This window comes from Typopeltis vanoorti, chromosome 13 (assembly GCF_054136105.1).
Source record: "Typopeltis vanoorti isolate ZY-2024b chromosome 13, IOZ_Tvanoo_1.0, whole genome shotgun sequence".
NCBI classification, from domain to species: domain Eukaryota; kingdom Metazoa; phylum Arthropoda; class Arachnida; order Uropygi; family Thelyphonidae; genus Typopeltis; species Typopeltis vanoorti.
In genome coordinates, this window is record NC_143561.1 from 73,624,585 (window position 1) to 73,650,342 (window position 25,758).

The 25,758-nt window shown below is 36.7% G+C and overlaps 1 protein-coding gene across 5 annotated transcripts in view; it reads right to left on the bottom strand.

The window, feature by feature from the left end:
* Oseg6 (intraflagellar transport protein Oseg6) overlaps positions 1-25,758 on the bottom strand; it is a 745,559-nt gene that overhangs the window by 287,857 nt on the left and 431,944 nt on the right. For all 5 annotated transcript variants that reach the window (XR_016549279.1, XM_090403102.1, XM_090403101.1 and 2 more), the window contains 2 exons: positions 19,360-19,417; positions 8,365-8,435 (listed from right to left, as the gene is read on the bottom strand). Coding sequence is in view for 4 of the 5 variants with exons in the window: in XM_090403102.1 (XP_090259228.1) it covers positions 8,365-8,435; positions 19,360-19,417 (129 nt within the window). In the remaining variant the exon portion in view is untranslated. The remainder of the gene's footprint in view (positions 1-8,364; positions 8,436-19,359; positions 19,418-25,758) is intronic.

Sequence of the window (25,758 nt, forward strand, 5' to 3'; positions counted from 1 at the left end):
GTATATGTGCATCTCCCCTGTCCAAGGTATTTGTCCCCTTGTTATAGTATATAAGTTAGTAAAACAAACCCATGTTGATAATCACAGAGAATGCTGCTGTCGTCAAGCTATTGCTGTATCCTCCTTCTTGCCAATCTTTCTCTCTCTCTCTCTCTCTCTCTCTCTCTCTCGTACCTTCACCATGACTCCAGATATACAGACTGGCCTATAATTTGTAATCACGGCCTTATCACCACCTTTATACAGTGGACCAATTTTACCTTCTTTTCACTCCCTTGGAAGCTGTGCTGTTGTAAGACTATTATTAAACAGGCATGCCAATGCTACTTCCAATTCCTTGGAACATTCCCTTAAGACAAGTGGTGATATGTCATCAAATCCTATAGACTTATTGACATCAAGGTTATTTATTAACTCAAATCCCTCCAGCTCACTTACAATTAAGCCATCCTCTCCTACATCCTCTACACTTAAGTTCCTCATGATTGAACCCTGATGAGGATGAAACACCCTTATAAACTGATCACTGAATATACCTCAACTGCAGCAGTTACTATTCTACCATTTTCATCCATTATCTTCATCTTACCATAATCATTCTTCCTTCTACTTGTCACATATCTAAAAAACTCTCCAGGGTTTTCCATTGCCTCATTTGCCAATTTCTGCTCATACTGCACTTTTGTTATCCTTACTAACTGAGTCACTCCCTGGCTTGTTTTTTATACTCTTTATGTAACTGCAAATGTGAAAAAAGGCTTATGTGTTCGTTGTACATGTTAATTAATTTTAATGGTATAGATGTGAACACAGACTGATAAGAAAATAACTATTTATTAACTTATTGTTGATATTCACTGGTATAGAGCATCTTCTGATCACAACAATGGTTTGTTACAGTATATGAAACAACAACAATCCGGTATAACAATGGGACTAGTTTGAACAACTTTTTTTTTTTCCCTAGACATCAATTTAATACCCAACTTTGTCAAAATCAAAAACAAGTTTCACTTGGCAAAAGCCCAGCACATTTAAAATGAATGAGTTTACCATTACTACAGAAATAGATAAATGCAAATCGCCTGGAGCTATCAAACATAAATTCAACCATCAATGCTCTACATGCCAAACTATTTGATATTTTAAACATGGAACTGTGGGATATCCTTGACAGTATCTCCGACACAAAGAATTTGTCAAAGTTAAAAACCGGCACCAGAAAAAATTTGAAATTCTCCAGCAACATAGTGCTATCAAACAACAGCAATCACAACAAGATCACGTCGTGGTGAATTTACCATCATTAACATTAACCAAAGAAGCACTAGTGCTTTAAGTCGAGGACAATTTTGCCATTACTCCCAAGCAAGTTCCAAAATCCAAAATGATGGCTTCTGTTGAACGGGGAATATACAACCTGCCTCCAGCAACAGCCAATAACATTTGTTTAGATGTGACCAACATCCTAATCCTCCCAAAAATAATATCCCACATAAGGAAATCATTGCTCTAAAAGAGCTACACAATAATAATAACCATATTACCATAACCAAAACAGACAAAGGAAATGCAACTGTAGTGATGAATTCAACAGAATATAAAGTAAAATGTACAGACTTCTACAAGATCAGTCAACATACAAAATTAAAGATTGGGATTCCACCAACTCGCAAAGGAATAAGGTGTGCAAATTATTGAAAAAAGTCACTACCTGGCCTAAAGAAACAGTTAACGAACTTAAGATCTTCCAATGTTAAAATGCCCAGGATATATATGGAGCATCAAAAATTCACAAACAAGGTACACCCTTACACCCTATTGTGGATAACATAAACAGTTCAACATATAAACTTGCTAGACATTTAGCTAAGCTACTAGCCACTCTCAAAAGCAATTCTCCCTCCTTTTGTTAAAAATTCTACCCACCTAAAAAGTATTTTATAAAACCATAAAAACGTTCAGACATAATGGTGAGTTTTGATATCGCCTCACTACTCACAAATATACCATTAATTGAAACCCTTGATATACTAGTCACACTTTCCCCTGATATATTTGAACTTTTTAAATTCACAGTATATGCAAGTTATTTTACATGGGAAGGAAAATATACATACAATTAGATGGGACAGCAACGGGCTCCCCACTTTCTCCCTTTGCCAACTTCTACATAGAACACTTGGAAAACTAGCTATCAACACAGCCACTCTCAAACCAGTGCTTTGGCTATGCTATGCTGGCTAGTTGACCATGTGGCCCAGACACATTGGATACATTCTTAGCACATTTAAATACTAATACCCAAATATTCACTTTACAATAGAACTAGAAGCTAATCAATGTCTGCCCTTCCTGAATACACTAATCACACATCTTCCAGATGGTTCCTTATCATTTTCGGTTTATAGAAAACCCACACATACAGAGAGATATTTGCACAAACAATCACACCATCACCCATCACAACAGTATGGTAGTATCCTAAAAACACTAACCCACAAAGTTAGAGCAATTTGTTCCAATGACAATGCTCTCACTGCTGAACTCACCCACACTTACATCACACCTTCTTAGCCAATAGCTATAACCCCCATAAGATACACAAAATACAAAATGCTCCCTAGAAATCCTCCCCCCCACTATCTACCACAGAAGACTACAGCAAAACTGTCACCATCCCATTTTCAAGGCACATCTGAAAAGATATCTAGAGTGTTTAAGAAACATCAGCTATGTACCCTATTTAAACTGTATGCCAAATTGGCAACTCTCATCTGTTCACCCAAGGACAGAATCTCTTCTTTATCACATCCAGGAGTCTATGAAGTGCCCTGTTCATGTGATTGAGCCTACTATGGACAGACAGGAAGAACTGTGGACATCCACCTCAGTGAACATAAAAAATACATCCGGCATTATCACTATCACAAGTCGGGTCTAGCAGACCATGGCTTGGATACCCTTGCACATAGGATCAATTGGAACAAAAGTGCTGTATAGAAGGTGTTATAAGTCAGAGAGATTGTTCATGGAATCAACAGAAGCCCTGAAACATACTCCAAACCTCAACAAGTATAGCTGTATAAATTTGCCAAAGATTTGGGAGACAGTCATCTTAAGACCTAATTAATACCTACTTTCTCTCTGTGTTTTTTTTTTTTTCTTTCTTCCAACATATATGGCGCCTAATTAGGACTTTAGTCTTTGTGTTGTACGTTACAAATGTTCAAACTAGTCCCATCGTTATACCAGATTATTGTTGTTTTGTGTACTGTAACAAACTGTTTTTGTGCTCTGAAGATGCTGGATAGAATACCAGCGAAATATCAGCAATAAGCTAATAGTTATTTTGTTATCAGTTTGTGTTCTCATCTATACCATTAAAATTAATCAACATCTTTATGTAACTGATTATTGCCATTATATATCTTGAACACTGCCTCCAAAATGCTTTCTTCTTCCAGATTTAATGCTTAAGCAACTCATTCATCCATTTTACACCTATCATATTTAGCCGTCTGACCTTTGGAATACATTCACACATGAATACTGTTATGTATTTCTTCAGTTCCCAAGCAGCATTTATTTCCTTACCTCTCAACTCCTCATTCTATGCTATAGCTCCAAGCTGTCTACTAAGTGTGCCATAATCACCAACCTTGTACTTCCAAATATATCCTTTCCTCACAGAAGCATGCATATGACTAGCCACAACACATAAGGTGATCACTTTATGATCATTCTCATGAACTGGAGGAAAGTGTGAAATCCCACTCACAATTACATCCTCTGAAGAAATGATCATATCTAAACGCTGATCCTGACCTGTTCTCCTTTGCATGCTGCCTGAGATAGTTCTCAGGCAGCATGCAAATATATGGCCTATAGCGATATCCAATTAAATATATCTTCCTGTCAACCTCCACCTCACAGCACACTGCCTCATAACCAGTGCCACTATTTCCCTCTTTAATGTCCTCCCCCTGTTATCATCAGCAGCACCCTCACTCCTTTCTTGTCATTTTTATCCACAAAAAAAAACTGTACTCTTCCATTTCTATTCCTGTAGGATATCATCTTCATTCAACCATGTTTCACTTATTTCAATGATTTTGGGATGAATAAAAGCAATCGGTGAAAGCATTTCATCTCCCTAATTTCTGATACTTCTGGCATTTGTAAATAAACACAGCAGTTCACTTTTTGGTCCTTGCTAAGCCATTTGTTGGTTGTGATTTTCCTACCACGCCTGCTCTTGCCCAGTCACCTTTATCACTGCTGTCCACATATATCCACTCAGTCTAAACTTCCTCACTTACATCCCGATCTATTCCATTTGTATACTGATCATCCCCCATACATATATACATAGATTTGCTACTACTTCCATAATCCACTCTCCCTATGTGACATCTCCCTTTCCACTTAGGCTCACCCCCCCCCACACACACACACATTTACCTATTCCTCTTGCACTCCCATTCTCTCCTCATCCCTCACAGTACTACTGTTTCTATCGTAAAGCACTTCCGTCTCTTCAATACTGCTCTCCTGATCTTTTGCTCCATTTCTTACTTCTGATCTCTTGCTTGTATCACATGCTGCATCCAGCAACACTTTCTCCAGTGCACTCACTACAAAGCTATTCAAATGCAATCCATCACATCTGTATCATTCCATTCTTCCCTCAAATGCATGCCATACATTCACAAACTGTATTCCCTTCTCCTCACACAGCTCAATTAGCATACCATTCATGATTCTGGCTCTCCTTCTCAACTTATTATCGTCATACCTTGGCAATACAACTTTTCCCACCATACTGTTATCTTTCACTCTTCTCAATAACTTCATGATATTCCTTATGTCCATTGAAATCATTTGTCCCTACAACCACCACTAATTCTTTTGCTTGTTTCTTTCTCATGTCCAAAGCATGATTATCCTGCTTATTCTCCTTCCTGAATTGCACACCTTATGGAGTCTCTCATGAACCAATCCTCTAACAATGATCTCCATAAATACACTGCTATTCTTGAATCACTCATCAACTCTTTTAATCTTTTTTTTTTCTTTCATTCTTTTCTTTTGCACACTTTCATGTGTTTCTACTAAATGTCTAATATCACTCTGCATATTCCTCATTTCATTTTTTGTTTTTAATAACTGTTTGATCAAATCTCACATTCCAATAATTTCACTCTCTGCCACTCCTGTAGTCTCGCTACCTCTAGTTCTGCCGCACCTTACTTCTGTTTCCTCATTTACACTTCCTTTCCCTCCCTTATCACTTACCTTCATTTCTACATTCTTGCATTCTTTCACTCCCTCAGTTTCACTAGCTTTTGTTCCATTTCCTTTTGTTTCATTTATGCTAAATTTCATTTCTTCAGACTGTTTCGCATTCATTAACTCGTAGTCTAATAAAATATCATACTTTCTACAAATCCATACTTTCTCTCATCTTCGGTTCAGTCCCTACCCAAACACAGCTCTCACATTTCACTAAGCATATATATTACACTCATCACATTGAACCATTTTTGAAAAGTCCACATCTTTAACAGCATTTGATTTTCCAGCGGTTGACCTGATTGCACTGGTCGATGCCTGTGTGGTTGATCTTGTAAGTACAGCCATTCTGTTCAAAGAAGGCAAGATTCAAAATTTCAATTAATAGAGTCGTGTTATGTTTCATATAAAAGTTTTCTGGTACAAATACGTTACAAGCAGTCCCCGGGTTATGAACGAGATACGTTCCTGAGAACGTCTTCAAGTCAGATTTGTATGTAACTCGGATCCCTGATGAACAGTGCGTATGCTGTAATGATAATAATAATAATATAATGGCTTATATGTCATGATGTACCATCATTTTTTATTTTGGTTTAACCAATAAGAATACAATTTGGTCGGCTAAATCCCAAATTGCCAGCCCATCCTCGTTCGTTCAGTATCAAAGTAGATACCCAACAGGGTGCACCACGAGAAGGTGAGGATTGGACATTAGGTCAGAAGCCCTGGTTGGTTCTCCGCATTCCTTTAAAGGCTATGCGGAGGTCTCCTCTCAGTTATACAGCTTTGACCCTTAAGCACCCCAGACGATAGACGATAGAAATATAAGATATGATAATGTTAGAGTCTTGACAAGTAACAGACTGATTTGGAGGAAAATTGTAGATAGGAAGTTAGTAATGATGTAATTTTTTCATGTAGTACTGTTATATCCTGTACACCCCTTGAGGGTACATGGCAGGAATTTGATGATGATGATGATGATGATGATGATGGCTTATATGTGGCAATAATAATACAGTGTAATACCGTAATAATAATATAATGGCTTATATGTGGCAATAATAATACAGTGTAATACTCTAATAATAATAATAAACAATACTCCTGTACTGTAATAATAAGTTACAGAAACTATTGAGCTCTAAACAAACAGAACATAAAAATAAACTCTTACAAAAAGTTTAGATAAGAGACAGGAGAAATTTCAAAAAAAGAATCTTAAAAGTTGCATCAATGTATAGCTAACTTGCATTTTTGAGGCAAGAAGGTAGGATAACATTAATTGGAAGATGATGAAGAAAATGGTGCTAGAGAGGATGGAGCTGGTGAATCAGGATTTGATTCTGTTTCTGGAGGAGCTTACCACTGAAGTCGGTTTCTTGAGAAAGGTATCTAGGGTTATTTGCACTGGCTTTTTCTTTTTTCATCATAAATGGCCATGTAGCAGCTGATTTTCTCAATAACTGCATGGTAAACCTTTGTGAACCACTGAATGTTAGGTTCTTGCTCCTCAAGCTTAGCAAATTCTGCTTCAATGAGATGGTTTCATCTTCTGATTCTTCATGCTCTTGTCTTTCTATCAGCTGCTTCTTTATCTCAGTAAAGTCTTCATTGGATAATTCTTGTGAATGGGACTCTAGTAAGTCAATAATATCCTTTTCATGGATGTCCAATTCCAGTGCATTGCCACCATCCACCACAGCTTTTCTGGCTTCACCAATATCTTCTGTGAAGCCACAGAAATCATCATAAAAATGACGGCACAGTTTGTTCCACAACCCTTTAATTGTTGATTGCTTCAATTCCTCCCAAGAATCAGCAATGTTTCTGATGGCATCATGGATATTATAATTTTTTCTGAACTCTCTCAAGATCATCACATCATCTTCCACAGCCCAGAATGCCTGTGGGAATGTACACCGTAAGTAATAAGCCAATAAGCCTTAAATGCAGACAGGACTCCTTGGTCCATCGGCTGTAGTAATGATGTAGTGTTGGGTGGTAAAAATACGACCTTTACATTAGGATGAAGGTCATCTAAATATGTTGGATGTCCAGGAACATTGTCCAGCACAAGAAGAATTTTAAAGGAAATTTTATTTTCTGAACAATAACATTCCACAGCAGGAATAAAACAGTACAAGAACCAATCTTTAAACATGGCAAGTGTGACCCAGACCCTTAAATTTGACTTCCAAATAATGGGAAGAGCTACTTTAATAATGCGCCGAATTGTGGGTTTGTTTATATGCGCAAAAGAAATTAGTTCCCGAATTATTAATTTCATTATTTAATTATTGATTATTGTTATGGGAGCCCATTCCTAAGTACGAAACGCCATAAGTCAGGTCGTCCGTAACCCGGGGACCACCTGTATAATTAAAGTTCCTTAGCTTCCAAAATGCAGCATCTGATTCCACTTTGTACTACTTTTCTCTCTGAGTAAACTGCTCACATTGTACAAATGCCAATACATCCCAAACTTGAGCACTCTCCAAATTGAATATGAAGCCAAAGACCCTGACTCTATAGGAAGTGGTCAATCTGACTAACAAGTGCATCTCTTTCTGACTTACTTCATACATATAGTCTGTCCTACTTTTTCTATAATTGCTATATCCATAGCTACAGTTTAAGTAAAGCAGAACCATAATTCATTCACTTTCCTTCAAATCTATAAAAACATGACTTCTAGCTGGCCACACAGATAAACAGCCCCCCCCCCAACCTACTATTCTCTTTCCTGCCCCCCCATATGCCTCCATTCTCCATGCTTTTCTCTTCTAGTTTTTCCTAAGAATAATAACCTGCAGCTTTTCAAAATTAAGTAGACACAAAAACAGATGCAGGGTCTGTGATCTCTTGCATGTGTAGGAGTGATGGACAAATTATATGTAACAAAGCTAACAAGCACCAAGAAACACTATATATCACATTCAAATGATATGGGTTGAGAAGCAAATTCGAGTTAGCCAACCTATATCATTTGATTTCTAAAAATAAATTATCAATGTGAATGTGAATGCCTGTTATAATAATTAACAACTAAAGGAAAAAACTCACTTTCTTATATCACTACAGCGAACTGACATTCGTGCAATTCCTCCTTTACAAATATCATCATGTTCTTTGAACTGCAAAAATAAAATTAAAATGTACAACATTTATAAAACTAACATTAGCCATACAAACATTTTGTCAATAACACCTTAAAAAAATTACATATATTATACACCACAATAATACCGCTGTAGTCAACATTTGCAATAGTTAAAAATCTCAAAGGTCCTAATTAGAGATGGACAATTTCCAGTTTACTGTTTCAAAGAAGTGATTTTTCATAACAAACTAGTTAGTGCGTGAAAAAAATTTATAACTCAAGTCTCATCTACACAAATAAATATATCTCTTGTGATATTGGCAACAATTGGTCTGCATTAAACAGCCAACAACATAATTTTAAGTGGAAAGAATATCAGTAGTATAATTCAATAGATCAGAAGTAATCTACTGAACTACATTAGGAGCAAAGAAGTAGGAGTACTATAAAAGCAGTGCAGAGTATTTCTTTTCCACTCTTATTGTACTCTAACCATAAATGAAGTTGCATTCCAATAGTGAATCCGGATGATGTGTTCATTGTGATTTATGCACTTCAGTGTATAAATTACACAATCCCTGTATGTGTGGCATGCATGGCCAAAACTGTGGTTATACTTAGCTGTCAGCATTAGCTTTCTCAAGCATTCGTTGTGAGAAGCATAATGGGAAAGGTGTGGAATTTAGATGCATTTGACAGAGGACAGATCATAGGTGCCTGATGGATGGGTTACTCGATCTCCAAAATTGTCAACTTGGATTTTCTCGTATGACAGTTTCAAGAGTGTTCTGAGAATATGAAAATGCTGGCAAAAAAAAAAAAAAAAAAAAAGCATCCAGACAAACTGCAAAGGGCAACCAGCCTTGAATGATCATGGGCTTTGATGTCTGACTTGCATTGTACAGAACGATAGGGGGGTCAGACATTATCTCAAATCACCTCCCATCCGAAAGAGGGTTCCAGCTAGAAAGTCAATTCAAAGAGCGTGAAACTTTCACCACCATCTCGGCTTCAGGAGCCACCGACCTACGAGAGTACCACTTATAATGTCATGACAATGGACTGAACTCCTTGCCTGGGCTAAAGAACATTGAAACTGGAAGATTAAATATTGGCCACATGTAGCCTGGAGTGATGAATTGCAATTTAAAATTCATAGTGCTGATGGGAGATTGAGAATATGGTGCCAATCCCATGAAGCCATGAAACCTGCATGTCAGGTTTAAACTGTACACGCTGGTGATGGCCTGGGCTGTCTTCAGTTGGATGTCTTTGGGACCTTTGGTATGTGTACCAATGACTCTCGATGCATCCCAGTACATGGAACTCATGGCTGACTATTTACACCCATTTATCTCCATCATGCATCCCAATGAAGATGGCATCTACCAGAAAGACAACTGTTCATCTCACAGGTTCAAGGAGGCTACTGCTTGGTTCCTGGAGCATTCTGTTGACTTCTTTGAAATAATGAAGTGGCCACCTAGAAACCCTGACTTACATCTCAAAAATCTTTGGGATACTGTCAAGCAGAGCATTCTGGCCCATGTCCCATCACTGCTGAACTTGAGCAAATTGTGGACAGCTCTGGAGGATGCATGGTCACCATACCTGTGAAACATTTTTGCAACCTTGTGGAGTCCTTGTCTCATCATGTGGCTGTTATTATCAGGAGTTATTATCAGTTATTATTATCGGTTATTATCCATGTTGTACACCTAGAGGATGTCCGACATTACCAGGTAGCTAATCCCTAATTCAATGGCACTTTGGTGCATTAACAAAGAACAGAGAGTAAGTGCTTAGATCTAAAAAAAAAAAATTATAAATAATAATAATTATTATTATTATTATCTTCATGACCTCCATGGAATCGCAACACTCATCGTGGGAGGTTAACACGTGTCCTTGTTCCTTCTTGTTCTACCATATGAAAAATCTCCAGTTAATCCAATAATAACCCTTCAACAGCATAAATGTCTCAATCATATCCTCCTTGTCTTCTATCCCACCAAATTCTGCAGTCCACATATCCTCAGTTTATCATAATAATCAACATCGTATGGTCCTAATATCATTTTAGTTATCTGTCACTGCATCTTCTCCAATGCATCTTCATGAAGATTCCCCTTCAAATCTCAGTGACCAGATATCAGTGAAGAAATCCAGATGTGGTCTGATTAAAAATTTATACAATAGAACCACCACCCTTTTATCTCTAATGGTCAACATACTCCTCAATATTGCAGCAATTCTCTGAGATAATGTCACAACCTTTGCAATATGTCCTCTGAATTTCAAATTTCTATCTACAATCACCCAAGATTCCTTACTTCTTCCAGTATAACACCAGCAAGTGCAGTATAAAGCATTCCATCTGTGGATGCCATATTTTGAACCTTACATTGAGATGAATTAAAATAAATCCCCATTCATTTTCATTTTCCAGTCTTTCAAGCTTATCCAAATCTTCTTGAAGAGCGAAAATATCAGCAGTATTCCTAATAACATTTTCAAACTTCACACCACGTGCAAACAACTGAATGTCTGAAAATGACCATATCATTGACATAAAGATTAAACGGTACTGGTACTAATAAATACCAATTCCAGTACTGATGGAATGGCACTCATAACCTTTCAACTCCTTGATACTGCTTCCCCATATACAACTCTCTGATATCTATGAGAAAGTCAGTTACCAATCCAATCTACTAACCTGATACACAAACTTACATGTTGCAACTTAAAAACCAACTTCTCATGTGGCACCTTCTCAAATGCCTCTGAAAAATCCTCATTTGAGACTCTATTGAAAAAGGAAACAAAATTACTAAAACAAGAGCATTCTTTAACAAATCAATGCTGCCTTGGAGAAATAATACTGCCCTCAACTGCTGAATTCTGTACATGAGTTTTTACCAATTTCTCCAAAATCTTAACAACTACAGAAGAAATATAAACACTCCTATAGTTTGATAACTCCCATCTACAATCACCTATATGAAATAGCACTATCTTACCATCTTACTCTCCTTTCATTCCCCCCAGGAACCTGTCCAATTCCAAGACTTTCATTAAACAGTCAAGTTAATAGCACGGTCAGTTACAGAGAATATACTCTTAAAACAAGTATTGAAATCCCAGTCCCTCTCTCTTAATTATTTTAATTAAGGGAGGGGACTGGGCAAATTTCATTTTAATACATCCTCTTCTAACACTTCACCACTCATCCTTACAGGAATAAAGCCTCTTCCATCAGGATGGAATGCTCTAATAAAATTATCATTAAATAGCTCAACAATGTCATCTGCATTGGTCACCTGAGTCTTATCTCCATCCAGTAACATTTTTTTTTATTTCTCTTATCATCCATTTGACTCCAAATTGCTTTACATTTTTCACTTGAGGTATATAGAATCTGACATGCTGTCAACGTTTTTTTTTAATATGTATCTCCCATGCACTACTGATCTCTCTCTCTCTCTTCTTTCAAATTTTTTCATCCCTTTTGCTGCTGCATTCTGGTTTTTTTAAGTCAATGGTTCTTGCCTGCCTTATAATTTCATATAAACTTCTTCTGCCTTGATTCCTCTACAAGCCGTTTCATTCTCCAAGTCAGGCCTACATGATAACACTCACCAACTGGAGACAAAGTATGATATCTCAGTCACAATAAGATCGCCTGATGCTATGACTAAATTCAAAACTCTTGATCCTCGTGTTCTCTCTGCCACAATCTGCCTAAGACAGTTATCCCTCAAGAAATCCAAAAATTCAGTTCCCTTATTAGCACATGCTGCCTCCTCTGTCCAGTTTATTGGTATAGTTGAATTCCTACAATAATGATCACTCAGTTTGTAATTGTCAAAATAATTTGTCTAAATATTTCTTGAATATCATCATTTATATTTTCTAGTCTATACTAACATCCTACTATATCTTGTCTTATTAACATCTATCTCACACCATACTCTCAAAGCCATTAGTGTTATTTCCACTGTGATTTTTATCATCTTGAGAGGGCAAAATTCATCTCTTATCATGAGTAACATTCCATTGCCAAATCTTTGATTTCTATCCTGTTAGAACATCCTCTTTAGTTAACTAAGTTTTGCTGAAACAAACAATCACTGGATAGACAAAGTCAGTCAATGTCACAAACTGATTCCCTTTATTCCTAATGCTCTGAACATTGTCAGTACTCTTACAGCCATCATAACTCCCTTCATACTCCACCTGGTTCTATGTTATAGTGTACACCTTCTAGTTTTTCAAGCCATTATTCCCATAAGACTATCTCTTCTATGTTTCACCCAATTGTAGTTTCCCTGCCCTGACACACTCATTTGTCCAGAATACAACAATCTCTCCAGATGTCTGCATTCTTCTGCATTCAATATAATCCATGTCTTGCATACAGCTTTTTTTTATCCTCAAATATACTCCATTCATATTCCAAACCTGTCTTCCTACACTGTCTTGCTATCATCTTGTTCATTATCACTGCTTTTATCTTCCACTCCACTCATCATACTGGGAAAACACTCACAGTATCTTTTCAGACACATTTCTTCTGCACTATCCCTAATATCGATCTCAAATCACACACTGCACAATTCAAGTTGTCTCTGAAGTTATTTGTACCAACCATTACTACCATCTATCATTCCGCCTGGTAAGTACGCCTCTGGCACTCTACCCTGCACACTCTAAATCATCGATTCTGAATGTGCAATACTCTGAACAGATTTATTCACCCTTCTCTCAGTGACATCCTTGACTCGTATGGCTACCAATCTCTCTTTCCTTTCTCTCCCCCCTCTCATCCCTCTCTCTTTTCCTTGAATATACATTCTCTTGACTTTCCACAATTTCCTCTCTTCCCCTGTCTGTTAATTTCTCTCACCTTCCTCTCTCACTGGTCCTCTGACAGCATTTTATCACATCTGCTCTTGTTCTTCTAGCACTATCAAACCTCGGCCTCCTAATGTCTTCATTCTTTCTGTCATTTTTCTCAGCATCCTGCTTACAGTTGATAATTCTATGCACACAATCATTGTCATCTCCCTCTGCCACACTGCCCAACATCAAATCCATATGTACATTTTCACATTCTCTCCACCCTTCAATATACCACTGGTATCCACAAACTGGCATTCACCCATTTCCAAAGCACTATATCTGTTGCTGCTAAATCCCAAGAATGAAATTCTTATGTCACCCAGCACTTTCCACTACTTCTATTTCAGGCATATATACACATTCCTGTCCCTCACCTGCCACATTTTTAAACAGCAGGATGCATAGCAAGATATGAAATCATCAATTATGCTATGAATAATGTAGTCTTTTAATGGTGGTGAGCTGGGCAACAACATGTTAGATCTGGCAGCTTCCATGTTGCATACAATGGATAAAATTGGATACAATACTGAGACAATAAAATCCTAGCAAAAGACCCACAATCTAAAAAAATCAATTTCAATAGAGCAAACTTAAAAACGAGTATTGGTAAAGAGATAAACCCAATAATATCCTTAATAGTATGAAGGTTCCATGTTGCATACGATATCCATCGTATGCAACATGGAAGCAGCAAGTTCTAATGTGTTGTTGCCCAGCTCACCACCATTTAAAGACTACATTATTCATAGCATAATTGATGATTTCACATCTTGCTATGCATCCTGCTGTTTAAAAATGGTGAGGGACAGGAATGTGTATATATGCCTGAAATAGAAGTAGTGGAAAGCTTTTTTTAAACAGCTTACGTCAACCAACTGCATATGTCTTTGTGCACTAGTACAACCTTAGAATAAATCTTAATCATTACATAATTATTAAATTATTACTAACTCTCTTTCTCAAGTTAAACTAATCCTATATAGTCAATCGGTGTAATTATTATATGATGTAAATACTTTCAGTTATAACTGGAAGTTATAAAATTCCTTTATTTCCTCTGCTCGATGAGGAAAGAGAGAGATCACTAATATATGAAAGAAAGAAAACAGTGCCAATAGGAACTATTGCACCTATATCATTAAACGTCATGATGTGTAAAAGAATCTAAAAATAAATAATATTATTATTCTTGTTATGTAATAATAGTCATATTATGAGAGTTATATAACTTGAGAATAAATGTTTATCCAATTTCCAGTTCTGACCAGATCCCTATCATTTTAAATTTTTCAATGACCAATTAGAAAAATGACGTGTACTTTTAACATTTAAGCTAAATAAACTGTGAAAGAAAATTTCTAACTCTAGTAATAATGTGTTCCTTAAATTATTATTAATATTATTATTATTATCCGATGATCCCCAAGCAGTCAAAGACTAATCATGGGCACTCCATTTGCCATACACACACACAGCTCATCATACCATGCATAAAATGCATGCAATTTCTCTGCAGACACCACACTCTGAGGCAATGCATTCCAATCATACACAACTCTCCAAGCAAAAAACCTGCTTCTAATTCCCTTGCTCATACCCTCCTTATACAGCTTCCAGGGATGAGTCTTGTTTTCCTCCATCTCCACCCTTTTATGAAAAACCTCTTCAACATTAATCCTATAACAACCCCCTACTAACTTGTGCATCACTATCACATCATCCCTCTTCTATCCACTAGACTGCAATTTGTATGTTCTCAATCTTTCTTCATGTGCATCATTCCAGAGACCAAAAACCTTTTTGGTCTCTGGAATGATGTAATGTAATGTAGTTTTTGGTGCCCTTGATGTCAATATAGGATTTGATGACATATCACCACTCAACTTAAGGGAATGTTCCAGAGAAATGGCATGCTTGTTTAATAAGAGTCTTACAACAGCATAGGTTCCAAACGAGTGGCGAGAAGGTAAAATTGTTTCGCTGCATAAAAGTGAATTATAATAAGGCTAAGGTTACAAATTATAGGCCAATCTTCATACCTAGAGTTGTGGTGAAAGTACTAAGAGATTGGTGAGAAGTGGGATTCAGAATTGGGTTGAAACAGCAGTATTCTTTGTGGTTATCAGCATGGATTTGTTAAGAGGAAATCATGTTTTACATAACTTATTTATATACAATAACAAGGTGACAAAATACCTTGGACAGGGTAGATTCATATACAGTGGTGTACTTGGATTTTGCAAAAGCTTTTGAAAGTCTCCCACATGACAAACTATTAAATAAACTGAAACAGATGGGAGTGGATAACAGACTTCTAAGTTGGATCAGTGACTGGCTGTCAGATAGGTATCAGTATCAGAAAGTTGTATATGAGGGTCCACTATCCCATAAGATTAAGGTCACTAGTGGTGTACCGTAGGGGAGAGTTTGGGGACCATTGTTGTTCAATCTGTATATTAATGATACTGGGATAGGTTTAACTAGTCATATTCAGCTGTTTGCAGACGAAGCAAAATTGGGAGAGCAATGCAGAGTCAAGCAGATATTATGCCCTTGCAGGAGGACTTGAATAGATTGCATGAATGGCAGGTAAGAGGAACTGTCAGTTCAATGTTGCAAAGTGTAAGGTTTTGAAATTTGGTAAGCAATGATGGGATCTAAAGTATATACTTGGTGGGAAAACTTTAAAGGAGGTAGAGGAAATGAGAGATCTGGGAGTGATGGTTGACAAGGATCTAAAATTCAGGGGCCACATTCCAGAAGTTGTGAAGAATCACATCGGATAATGGCAATGATGAGGAGGACCCTAACATGCAGAAATAAAGAGGTTATGAAGCTATTGTATAAGCCTTGATCAGCCCTCATATGGATTATTGTACACAGATCTGGTTGCCAGGTTTTCACAGTGACATGTTGGAAAGAGTCCACAGAAGATTCACAAAGGTTGTCAGTGGTCTCTGGAATGTGGAGTACAAGAACAGATTGAGAGAACGTAAATTACAAAGTCTCATGAATAGGAGGAAGAGGAAGGAATATGATTGAGACGTATAAGCTAGTCAGGAGTTATCAGGTTGACATGGAAGAGATTTTTCATAGAATGAGAAATGGGGTAGAACAAGAGGCCATCTCTGGAAACTGTATAAACAGGTGTGAGCAGAGGAATGAGGGTAAGCTCTTTGCATGAAGAGTGGTTGGTGAGTGGAATGCATTTCCTGAGTGTGTTGTGAATGTAGACACATTGAATCATTTTAAGGCAAGGTTGGATGAGCATTGTGTGCAACAGTGTGTAACTCCCACGATGAGTCTCTGACTCCATGGAGGTCACATGTTAATAAAAATAATAATAATGATGATGTCTAGATGATGTCCATTAAAGCTATTAATTACATTATAGTTTTGTTTAAGTTACATCAGCAGTCTAAAGAATGATAGGCTTCTGAAGCATCTTTAACAATGTCAGTCAGATGATCACTATTGTTTACGTTCATTCATTCTTCCCTAACTAACATCCCTTACTCTTACTGCTTCCAGATTCACTCCCCCCTATCTGTCCCTCATTTCCATCCACAATTTCTGGCTCTCTCTCATTTTCATGCTTTTGTCTCATACTTACTCTTTCTCTCCTTACAAGGGCCAATTTCTTCAGACCACCTCCTCAATTGAGTCTTCATGTCTCCTATCTCGAGAAAGAAATAGAGATGTTGAGAAAAGAGATAGAAGACATGAAGACTCAATTGAGGAGGTGGTCGGAAGAAATTCTCAACATCTCTATTTCTTTCTCCAAATATAGTGATTTCACTGACTTTCATTCATGCATTCAACGCCATCCCTCCACCACTCTTTCTAAGGTCAAATTCATCAATGCCTCTTTTCCATTTGTTTTGGCGTGTTTGATTCTTTTTAAAACTTTTGGGTGGAAGATGTATATCATTATAATTTTTAACCCCCCCCCCCAGTTATTAATATATGGGAATAAACTAATAATCAAATAAACCATAGAACACTTCATTTTGGTTGACTTTTCACAGAGAAGCATGCATAGAAGCAATGATATCTCCAAAAAAATATCAATGTAATGATCTAATATACTATTCCATGCATGTTAGCCTGGAGTACATGGACTGAGAGGGAAAGTAAACATATATCATGCATCTTTTGGGTAGTTGAAACAAAGTAACCTTTTGCTGACACGTTTTGCATGCAATGCTATTGGTACAGACTATACAAGTGTTCCATAATAATATAAGTGTTCCTTAAATATATTGCAAGATGAAAGTGTCCAAATACTAGACCACCGTTTCTCAAACGCTGGTCTAGAGGGTGATATCTAGTTATTTCTTATCATGGGAAGTAGAGAGGGAGTGATAAGGAACATAGCTGATATAGAATTTTTTTTGTGTGTAAGGTTTAATGCCACTTTTCTTCATACAATAATTAATATAGATGATGAATGGAGGCAGCGTGGGCTATATCAATAATATTCAAAAATTCTGCACACTATAAAACTCTTATTGTTAAACCTAACATGTATTTAATAAAATACATTCATACATCTTTAATATAATGTAGCTTATATTTGGGAAGCCTTGTATTATTGCTGGCATACTTTTTTTTTGTTATTGTTGAAATGGGGGGGGGGAAAGAAAACATCACACAACTGCCATGTACAATGAGATCTCTTCCTGTGAACCTGTCAGGTCTTTTGCTATGACTTTTCAGACACAAAACATCTTGAAGGAATCTCCTGTAGTGTACTGCTATTGCAGTGTTACTATCACTGTTACTAATATTTTTGTTATTAGCAATCAAAGTTTTAAATTAATTTCATTTTGACGAACTTTTCAATTCTATTCGACATCTTATATCTAGAACATAGTAGCTCAGTAAGGTTCAACTATATCCTTGGGATAGAATTATACTTTTATAATTATTCCTTTGAACTCTAACAGTGCAATCACATACTTCAGCTGCAACTGAGACATAAGCTGGTATGTGCATGCCTTATAACTCATGTTTTGAATATAGTTACCAGTCTGTCCACGTAAAGCTGGAATATACTGCAGCATTTGAATAATATTCTGTATATCTTTTTTTCATGTGTATAAGCTGTCAATGTTTTTAAATATGCAGGTTCAATGACTATGCAGTTCAAATGTAAAGGGATGTTGGGTAGTTGTTGCTAGAGTTCCTATGCACCTAGTAGAAACAGGAGGCATAATGGATGCTAGTTCTGCTGAACAGCAGCCAGAGAAACATCTGTAATGGAGACACAATACCAAAACTAATTTTCTATGAGACAGTGATGGCTGAAGAGAGTTTGTGAGAGAGGTGTCACCAAACTTCAGTTTTCTGGACAGTGTCAATAATTTTTAGGGAGGTCTTAGGCACACACCACCCCAAACATGAGAGTAGTAGCTCAAGACTGGGCAGATTTGAGATCTGTACAGAGTTAGTAAATGATGAACATTTATTTTATGGTTGATCATTATATTTGCATATAATGCAATTCTAAGTGAGAAAAATGTATCTTTCCAATGATGCAGTTAATTTTTAACTCATAAAGTTATGACATATTTCTTTAATTTTTTTTATATGCTGCCTTGTATCATGCTACATTCAAGATTGGCATACTTCAACAGATAAAGAGATAATAGTATATATATATATATATATATATATATATATGTGTGTTTTTTTTTTTTTTTGAGTGTGTGTGTGATTAGGCATCTGATCTGACAAATACCAAGAGTACACACTCTTGAGGTAGAGAACTGCTGTTCAAAGATCAATTCTGATATGGAAAATAATAAGAGATCCAAAGATCTTGTTTTATGTTTATTCAGACATAAGAGTAATTAAATCAAGCACCACTTACTTTTCACTAGTTGCCTCAAGATTAAATAAAGAAAAAAATTGTGCAATGCCTATGTGTATACTATCAGAAATTTTTTTAGTGTCACAATGCAACCTTTCATTTTCAGTTATATGGCTAAGAAACTGAATTTTTATTTTTCTTTAATAAAAAAAAAATAAAGATTGCTATTACTTACTGTTTCCTCATTTGTAATACCTTTTTCATAAAGACTCAAAGCATTTGTATAATCTCCTCTGCAAAAGAACAAACAAACAAACAAAAAGATTGTAGCACAGAAGTTGCTTATTAAGAAAATGGCAAAAATATACTGAGATGATTGTGATTTTTTATATATTATCTTATTTGTGTGAAATATGCTGTCATAGTGCAATTGGAAGAACAGCAGAACATTGTGCCCTTCGAGTGGAAAAAAACCTGGGTTCGATTCTCGTTGTGATGAGGGGAATCCTTATATGGGCTTTTTCAGTTGAAGGTGAGTTAGCCGATCTCATACGGTGGTAGCAGAGTTTTTTTTCCCTGAAACGTGGGTGTTTCATCCTATGTACTGACAAATCAGCCAGAATACAAGCAATTTACAGACAAAAAATACTGTTGTTGTTGGTGATGATGGGCAATAGATAACATTGATATAGTAGTGTTGTAGTTGGAGAGTTAAGTAGTAGTGGAGAGGATGAGATGTATTTAGAAAAATAGAGTAGTGTGCCCTCCCACGATGAGTCCTTGGACTCTGGTGGTGTCACGTGGTAGTTGTAGCAGCAGTAATAAACATAAAGAAAGTTTTGCATTTGGTGTTGAAATTTAGTAAATTATCTCAGGTTCAATACTATCCTTTAAAAAATAGCTTGGAGCATTCAGGATTTATCATTCAATTATTTTCTCATAACATCATCAGCAAAGTAGTGAGAGTAATAATAAAATTAGTTTAATCCTTCATCCAAGTGTGAGCAAACAAAGTTTGCGCCTGAAAGTATCTTCAGGACTGGGGTAAGGTGGTACAACACCAGGGCAACTCGTTGCAAAGGTGGAGCAAGCTAACATCACTCCTATCTCAGTATCTCCTATAATGCAAAACACATCTCCTTGCAGATATGTCTAATGTTATGCATTAAGGGAAGGGCCACTACCCAGATTAGTTTTGACCTTTATTGCGGTCTCTTCAGTGGGAGCCAGGCCCAAGTGGAGATACCAGGCAGAAGCATTAGCAGGTCATTTCTACCTATAGGAGTTGCCAAATGGTGTGCCACCCTTTTTTTTAATAAATTACTCTGGATTTAGAGAAAGATATTGAAAGTTTATTTTTCACTTGGTTAGAGTATATTATACTCTAACCAAGTGAAAAATAAACTTTCAACAAAAGTAGTGAGAGAATAACACATCATGCAATATCTGAGATACCCCTAAAAAAATGGTGGTGTGTTCCACTATTTGCTATTTCTAACAGAAGCTCAAATATTAGTCTCTCAATGACTGTCATCCACTTACACATATTTAAACTACAGTCATTCCTTGACTGATGACAGGGTTCCATTTTGATGATCCTATTGTAAATTGAAAAGGCTGTAAGTCAGAAATAACTATATGAACTACAAGTTTATGTTCACAATTAACATGCTTGAATGCTAAAATCTGTATCTGTTTCTGTTATATTTTTTATTAATTTTACTATTTGTTTATATGAAACAATACAATTTTAAAATTATAATATGAAATTACTGTGTATAATAGAGAAATATTTCTACACAGAAATATGTGTAGGAAATAATGAAACAGTATATAGTGCTTCTCTGCATTCACCAGTAAAATAGTCAGCTGGAAACATATGGTGCAAGAGTAACTCTTCAAAGCAAGTTGCTGCTTTATTAATTGGATAGTTCACTGGAGGAAGAAATGGAAGTTAGGTCATCAATAACAAATTCTTCAGAGTCAGAAATTGCAACAAAGAATTCTGATGATGGTTTGCCATACATATAAGTTGTGGAAGGTTTAAGATCATCTTCAATGCTTCTTCAAAAATATGACATAACCCCGAGCTAAGTCTGTATGGTTTGACTTTTTTCTATATAACTTTCTCTGTGGCAAGCAACTGCAAATTATCTCATTCTGACCACTTTGATAAATCTCTTCATGTTAGGGAGTTGTTTCTTCAAACATTTGAATTACCTTATTAACAGAAGTACTGCTGTCAATTTTTTTTCACTGGAAACTATTTTTGGGAGATTGGCTTCTTCTTCTGCAACTTTCTGTGGTTCTAACTCTATAATGAGAGCTCTTCTCCTTCCACAACTTCCACTAAGTGCTGTACCTTCTCAATGTTGAAATCCAAATCTTTGGATATCAGCATTATCTCATCTCCAGTCTCATGTCAGGCTTATCTTTGTCAACTGTGAATGTACAAACATGTAGCGCAGCAGCTTCTTCCAAACATCATTCATGCACTTTGCTGTCACCTCACTCCATACTGCTTATACATTCTTGTACAATGCAAGATATTATATTCTTTCCAAAAGTCTCTGAGGGTTTTCTCACCTTCAGTAGCAGCAATAATCTGAGCAAAAGCATTTCTTAAATAAATAAATGCCTTGAAGAAAGCAATAACACTCTAGTCCATAAGTTGCAGGAGTAAGGTGGTATTAGGTGGATGTCTTAATGGAATGTCCATCGTAAATAGGAGTGGTTGAAAGTCACATACGGCATGAGTCAAAGATAGACTGTATGATTCTTTCCTTCTATCACAAAAGTATTTATCAGATCCAATATCTCATTTCAGGGAATGTCACATCAAGAATCCTCTTTTTCTGATTTACTCTGGTTTAAAATTTCTTCAGTCCATTCTGTTGCATTTATTTATTGATTTTATTACTCACCAAATTCTGTCAACCACTCTGATCTCATTATTAAGTTTAATGGAATGAATGTAGCACAGAGGAACAATAAAAAGCAAGTTTATTAGATTCTATATTTTGTCTATATCACAGAGACTTTGTCATAGAGATAATCTCAAAATTGTAAAAGAACACACATAAAAACAGTCAAAACAATAACCTAAACTAAAAGCCTAAAGCTCAATGAGCAACACCCTCTATGGGTGCTATTAGACAGCCTTAGTTACTGGGTAGGAGGCCTAAGAATTAAAGTTTCTGAAATCTTGGGATGTTTAAAACGATCACATTTATTAAGATTAGGCTTGTTTAAGAAATCTGCTGCTGATTTTAAGAAAAGTCTTTCAAGTTTAAATTTGCTGCAGTGAAGCACAGTAGTTTTTTTTCCTTTTGATTCTGTGCATGGTATCCAAAGAATGGTCACCTAGACCAGACTGACCATAGTTATGTCCCATAATAATTACTTGACCTGTACTCATCATGCTAATCTGTGAGTGATTGTTATCTAAATTCTCCAGTATACCTCCTGAATTATAACAGCAGCCAATTACATATTTAGCCCTGTTGGCTTCTATTTCACACCAGATAGCCTCAAGTGAACTACCCTCTGAATCCATATCCTTCCCTATGTACATCTGCTCTCTTTGGCTTTAATTACTCTGCTATTATTAGCAAATCCCTCTCTCCATCTTGTTCCGTCTGTCCTCTCTGAAGACACCATATCATCCTCAGTCAACTATGTCTCACTAATACCTAGAACTTGTGGCCTAGTTATGCCAACAAATGCCAAAAACTCGTCAACCTTATTTCAAATACTTATGGCATTTGTATATATAAACTGCAATACCCCTTCATCCCCAACCTCCATTACACCTTGTGTTACTTAGCTGACTAAAGTTAACCTGGGGTACTATATTTTGCATCATGTGATAACTCTTTCACTTACTAACCTCTAGGTTACCTGGAGCCACACTCACCTGCATATCTCCCCATAAACATTCTAGATTTCCTGATTTTGCACTTTCGAACTCTCGCTGAACAACACTTTCTCAAAACTCCTGACATCAAATCCATTTAGATGCAAACCACCTGATATAAATCCTTCCTTCCATCCATCAAACTCACTCTACAAATCCACAATTTCACACCATTCCTCCTGCAAAATCTGCACACTGACACATTCACAATCACAGCTCCATCCCAACTCACCTCTATCACACCATGGCAACTGTAATAGAGTTGTGAAATTGTGACAACAGACTCACAACTTTTACTTTCTCACTCTTCTTTTCACATGTACCAGCAACTCTTTCATGTCTTCATGCATACCACACTGATCACCTGCCATTTGTACCAGTACCAACCATTTGTACCAGCCAAAATAAATCTCTTTCACCTTAACTCTCTGCATCCTTATATCATCATTGACATCATAATAAATTTAGTTTAATCCTTTATCCAAGTATAGGTAAACAAAGTTTGTGAATGAAAATATCTTCAGGACTGAGGCAAGGTGGTACATCTGTTGGCAACTCATAGCAAAGGTGGATCAAGCTCTCATCACTCCTTGTCTTAGTATCTCCCATAATGCAAAGCACATCTCCATGCAGACATGTATAATGCTATGCATTAAGGGAAGGGCCACTACCCAGACCAGTTTCGACCTTTACTGAGGTTTCGTCAGTGGGAGGCAGACCCAGAAGTGGTGATACTAAGGCAGAAGCAATGGAGAGGTCATATTCACCTATAAAAGTGATGAGAGCTTGGTCCACCTTTGCAATGAGTTGCCAACAGACGTACCACCTTGCGTCAGTCCTGAAGATATTTTCAGGCGCAAACTTTGTTTACCTACACTTGGATAAAGGATTAAACTAAATTTATTATAATCTAACCAAGTGCAAAATAAACTTTCAACATCACTGACATCCTTTATCTTAGCTCCAGGAAAACACATTTTTGTCACACTCTCCTCAAGGACTCCTCATATCAATGAATCGCCATACAAAATCCAATCCTTATTTTCACACTTTTTCTTTTTCATGAGCTGCTTTCCCTTCCCTTTCTTTTGGATTTTTGTCATGGCATTCACGAGATGTTCTTCCAACCATTCCTGCATTTTGTTCTGTGAAGAACTCCATGTAAGTGAACTATGTTTTCCATTACTATCTTGTCATTCTCTTCATTTTCCACCGCATCATTCATACAGTCACTCATACCACTTGCAACACTAATTACACACTCTCCACCAGTCACATTATCACACATTTCATCTTTCAACTCACATTATCACTCTTCTCACTCTCTTTACATTTATGACATTTGCTCACGAAACACTTCTGACAAACATGTTCCCCAGTTATATTCTCCCTCCAAAAATCTTTTATTTTGCAAAGGACATATGTTTTGCACATGCTGTAACAAACATAATCATGCACATTAAAAATTTATTTTTCACTTGGTTAGACTATAATAAATTTAGTTTAATCCTTTATCCAAGTGTGAGCAAACAAAGTTTGCACCTAAAAATATCTTCAGGACTGGGTAGTACAACACCGGGGAACTTGTAGTAAAGGTGGACCCAGCTAACATCACTCCTATCTCAGTATCTTCCATAATGCAAAACACATCTCCTTGCAAATATGTATAATGTTATGCATTAAGGGAAGGGCCACTACCCATACTAGTTTCAACCTTTATTGAGGTCTCTTCAGTGGGAGCCAGGCCCAGAAGTGGAGATACAAGGCAGAAGCAATGGTGAGGTCATCTTTACCTATAGGAGTTGCCAAAAGGTGTGCCACCTTTTTATTAAATTACTCTGGATTTAGAGAAAGATGTTGAAAGTTTATTTTTCACTTGGTTAGACTATAATAAATTTAGTTTAATCCTTTATCCAAGTGTGAGCAAACAAAGTTTGCGCCTGAAAATATCTTCAGGACTGGGGTAAGGTAGTACAACACCGGGCAACTTGTAGCAAAGGTGGACCTAGCTAACATCACTCCTATCTCAGTATCTCGCATAATGCAAAACACATCTCCTTGCGGATATGTATAATGTTATGCATTAAGGGAAGGGCCACTACCCAGACTAGTTTCGACCTTTAATGAGGTCTCTTCAGTGGGAGCCAGGCCCAGAAGTGGAGATAGCAGACAGAAGCAATGGCGAGGTCATCTTTACCTATAATAATGGCCAAAAGGTGTGCCACCTTTTTATTAAATTACTCTGGATTTAGAGAAAGATGTTGAAAGTTTATTTTTCACTTGGTTAGACTATAATTACTCTGGATTTCTCTAAATCCAGAGTAATTTAATAAAAAGGTGGCATACCTTTTGGCAACTCCTATAGGTAAAGAAGATCTTGCCATTGCTTCTGTCTGGTATCTCCACTTCTGGGCCTGGCTCCCACTGAAGAGCCCTCAATAAAGGTCAAAACTAGTCTGGATAGTGGCCCTTCCTTTAATGCATAACATTATACATATCTGCAAGGAGATGTGTTTTGCATTATGGGAGATACTGAGATAGGAGTGGTGTTAGCTTGGTCCACCTTTGCTACGAGTTGCCCGGTGTTGTACTACCTTACCCCAGTCCTGAAGATATTTTCAGGCGCAAACTTTGTTTGCTCACACTTGGATAAAGGATTAAACTAAATTTATTACATGCACATTAAAATCACCTGCCATTGTTATGTTCATCGGCACT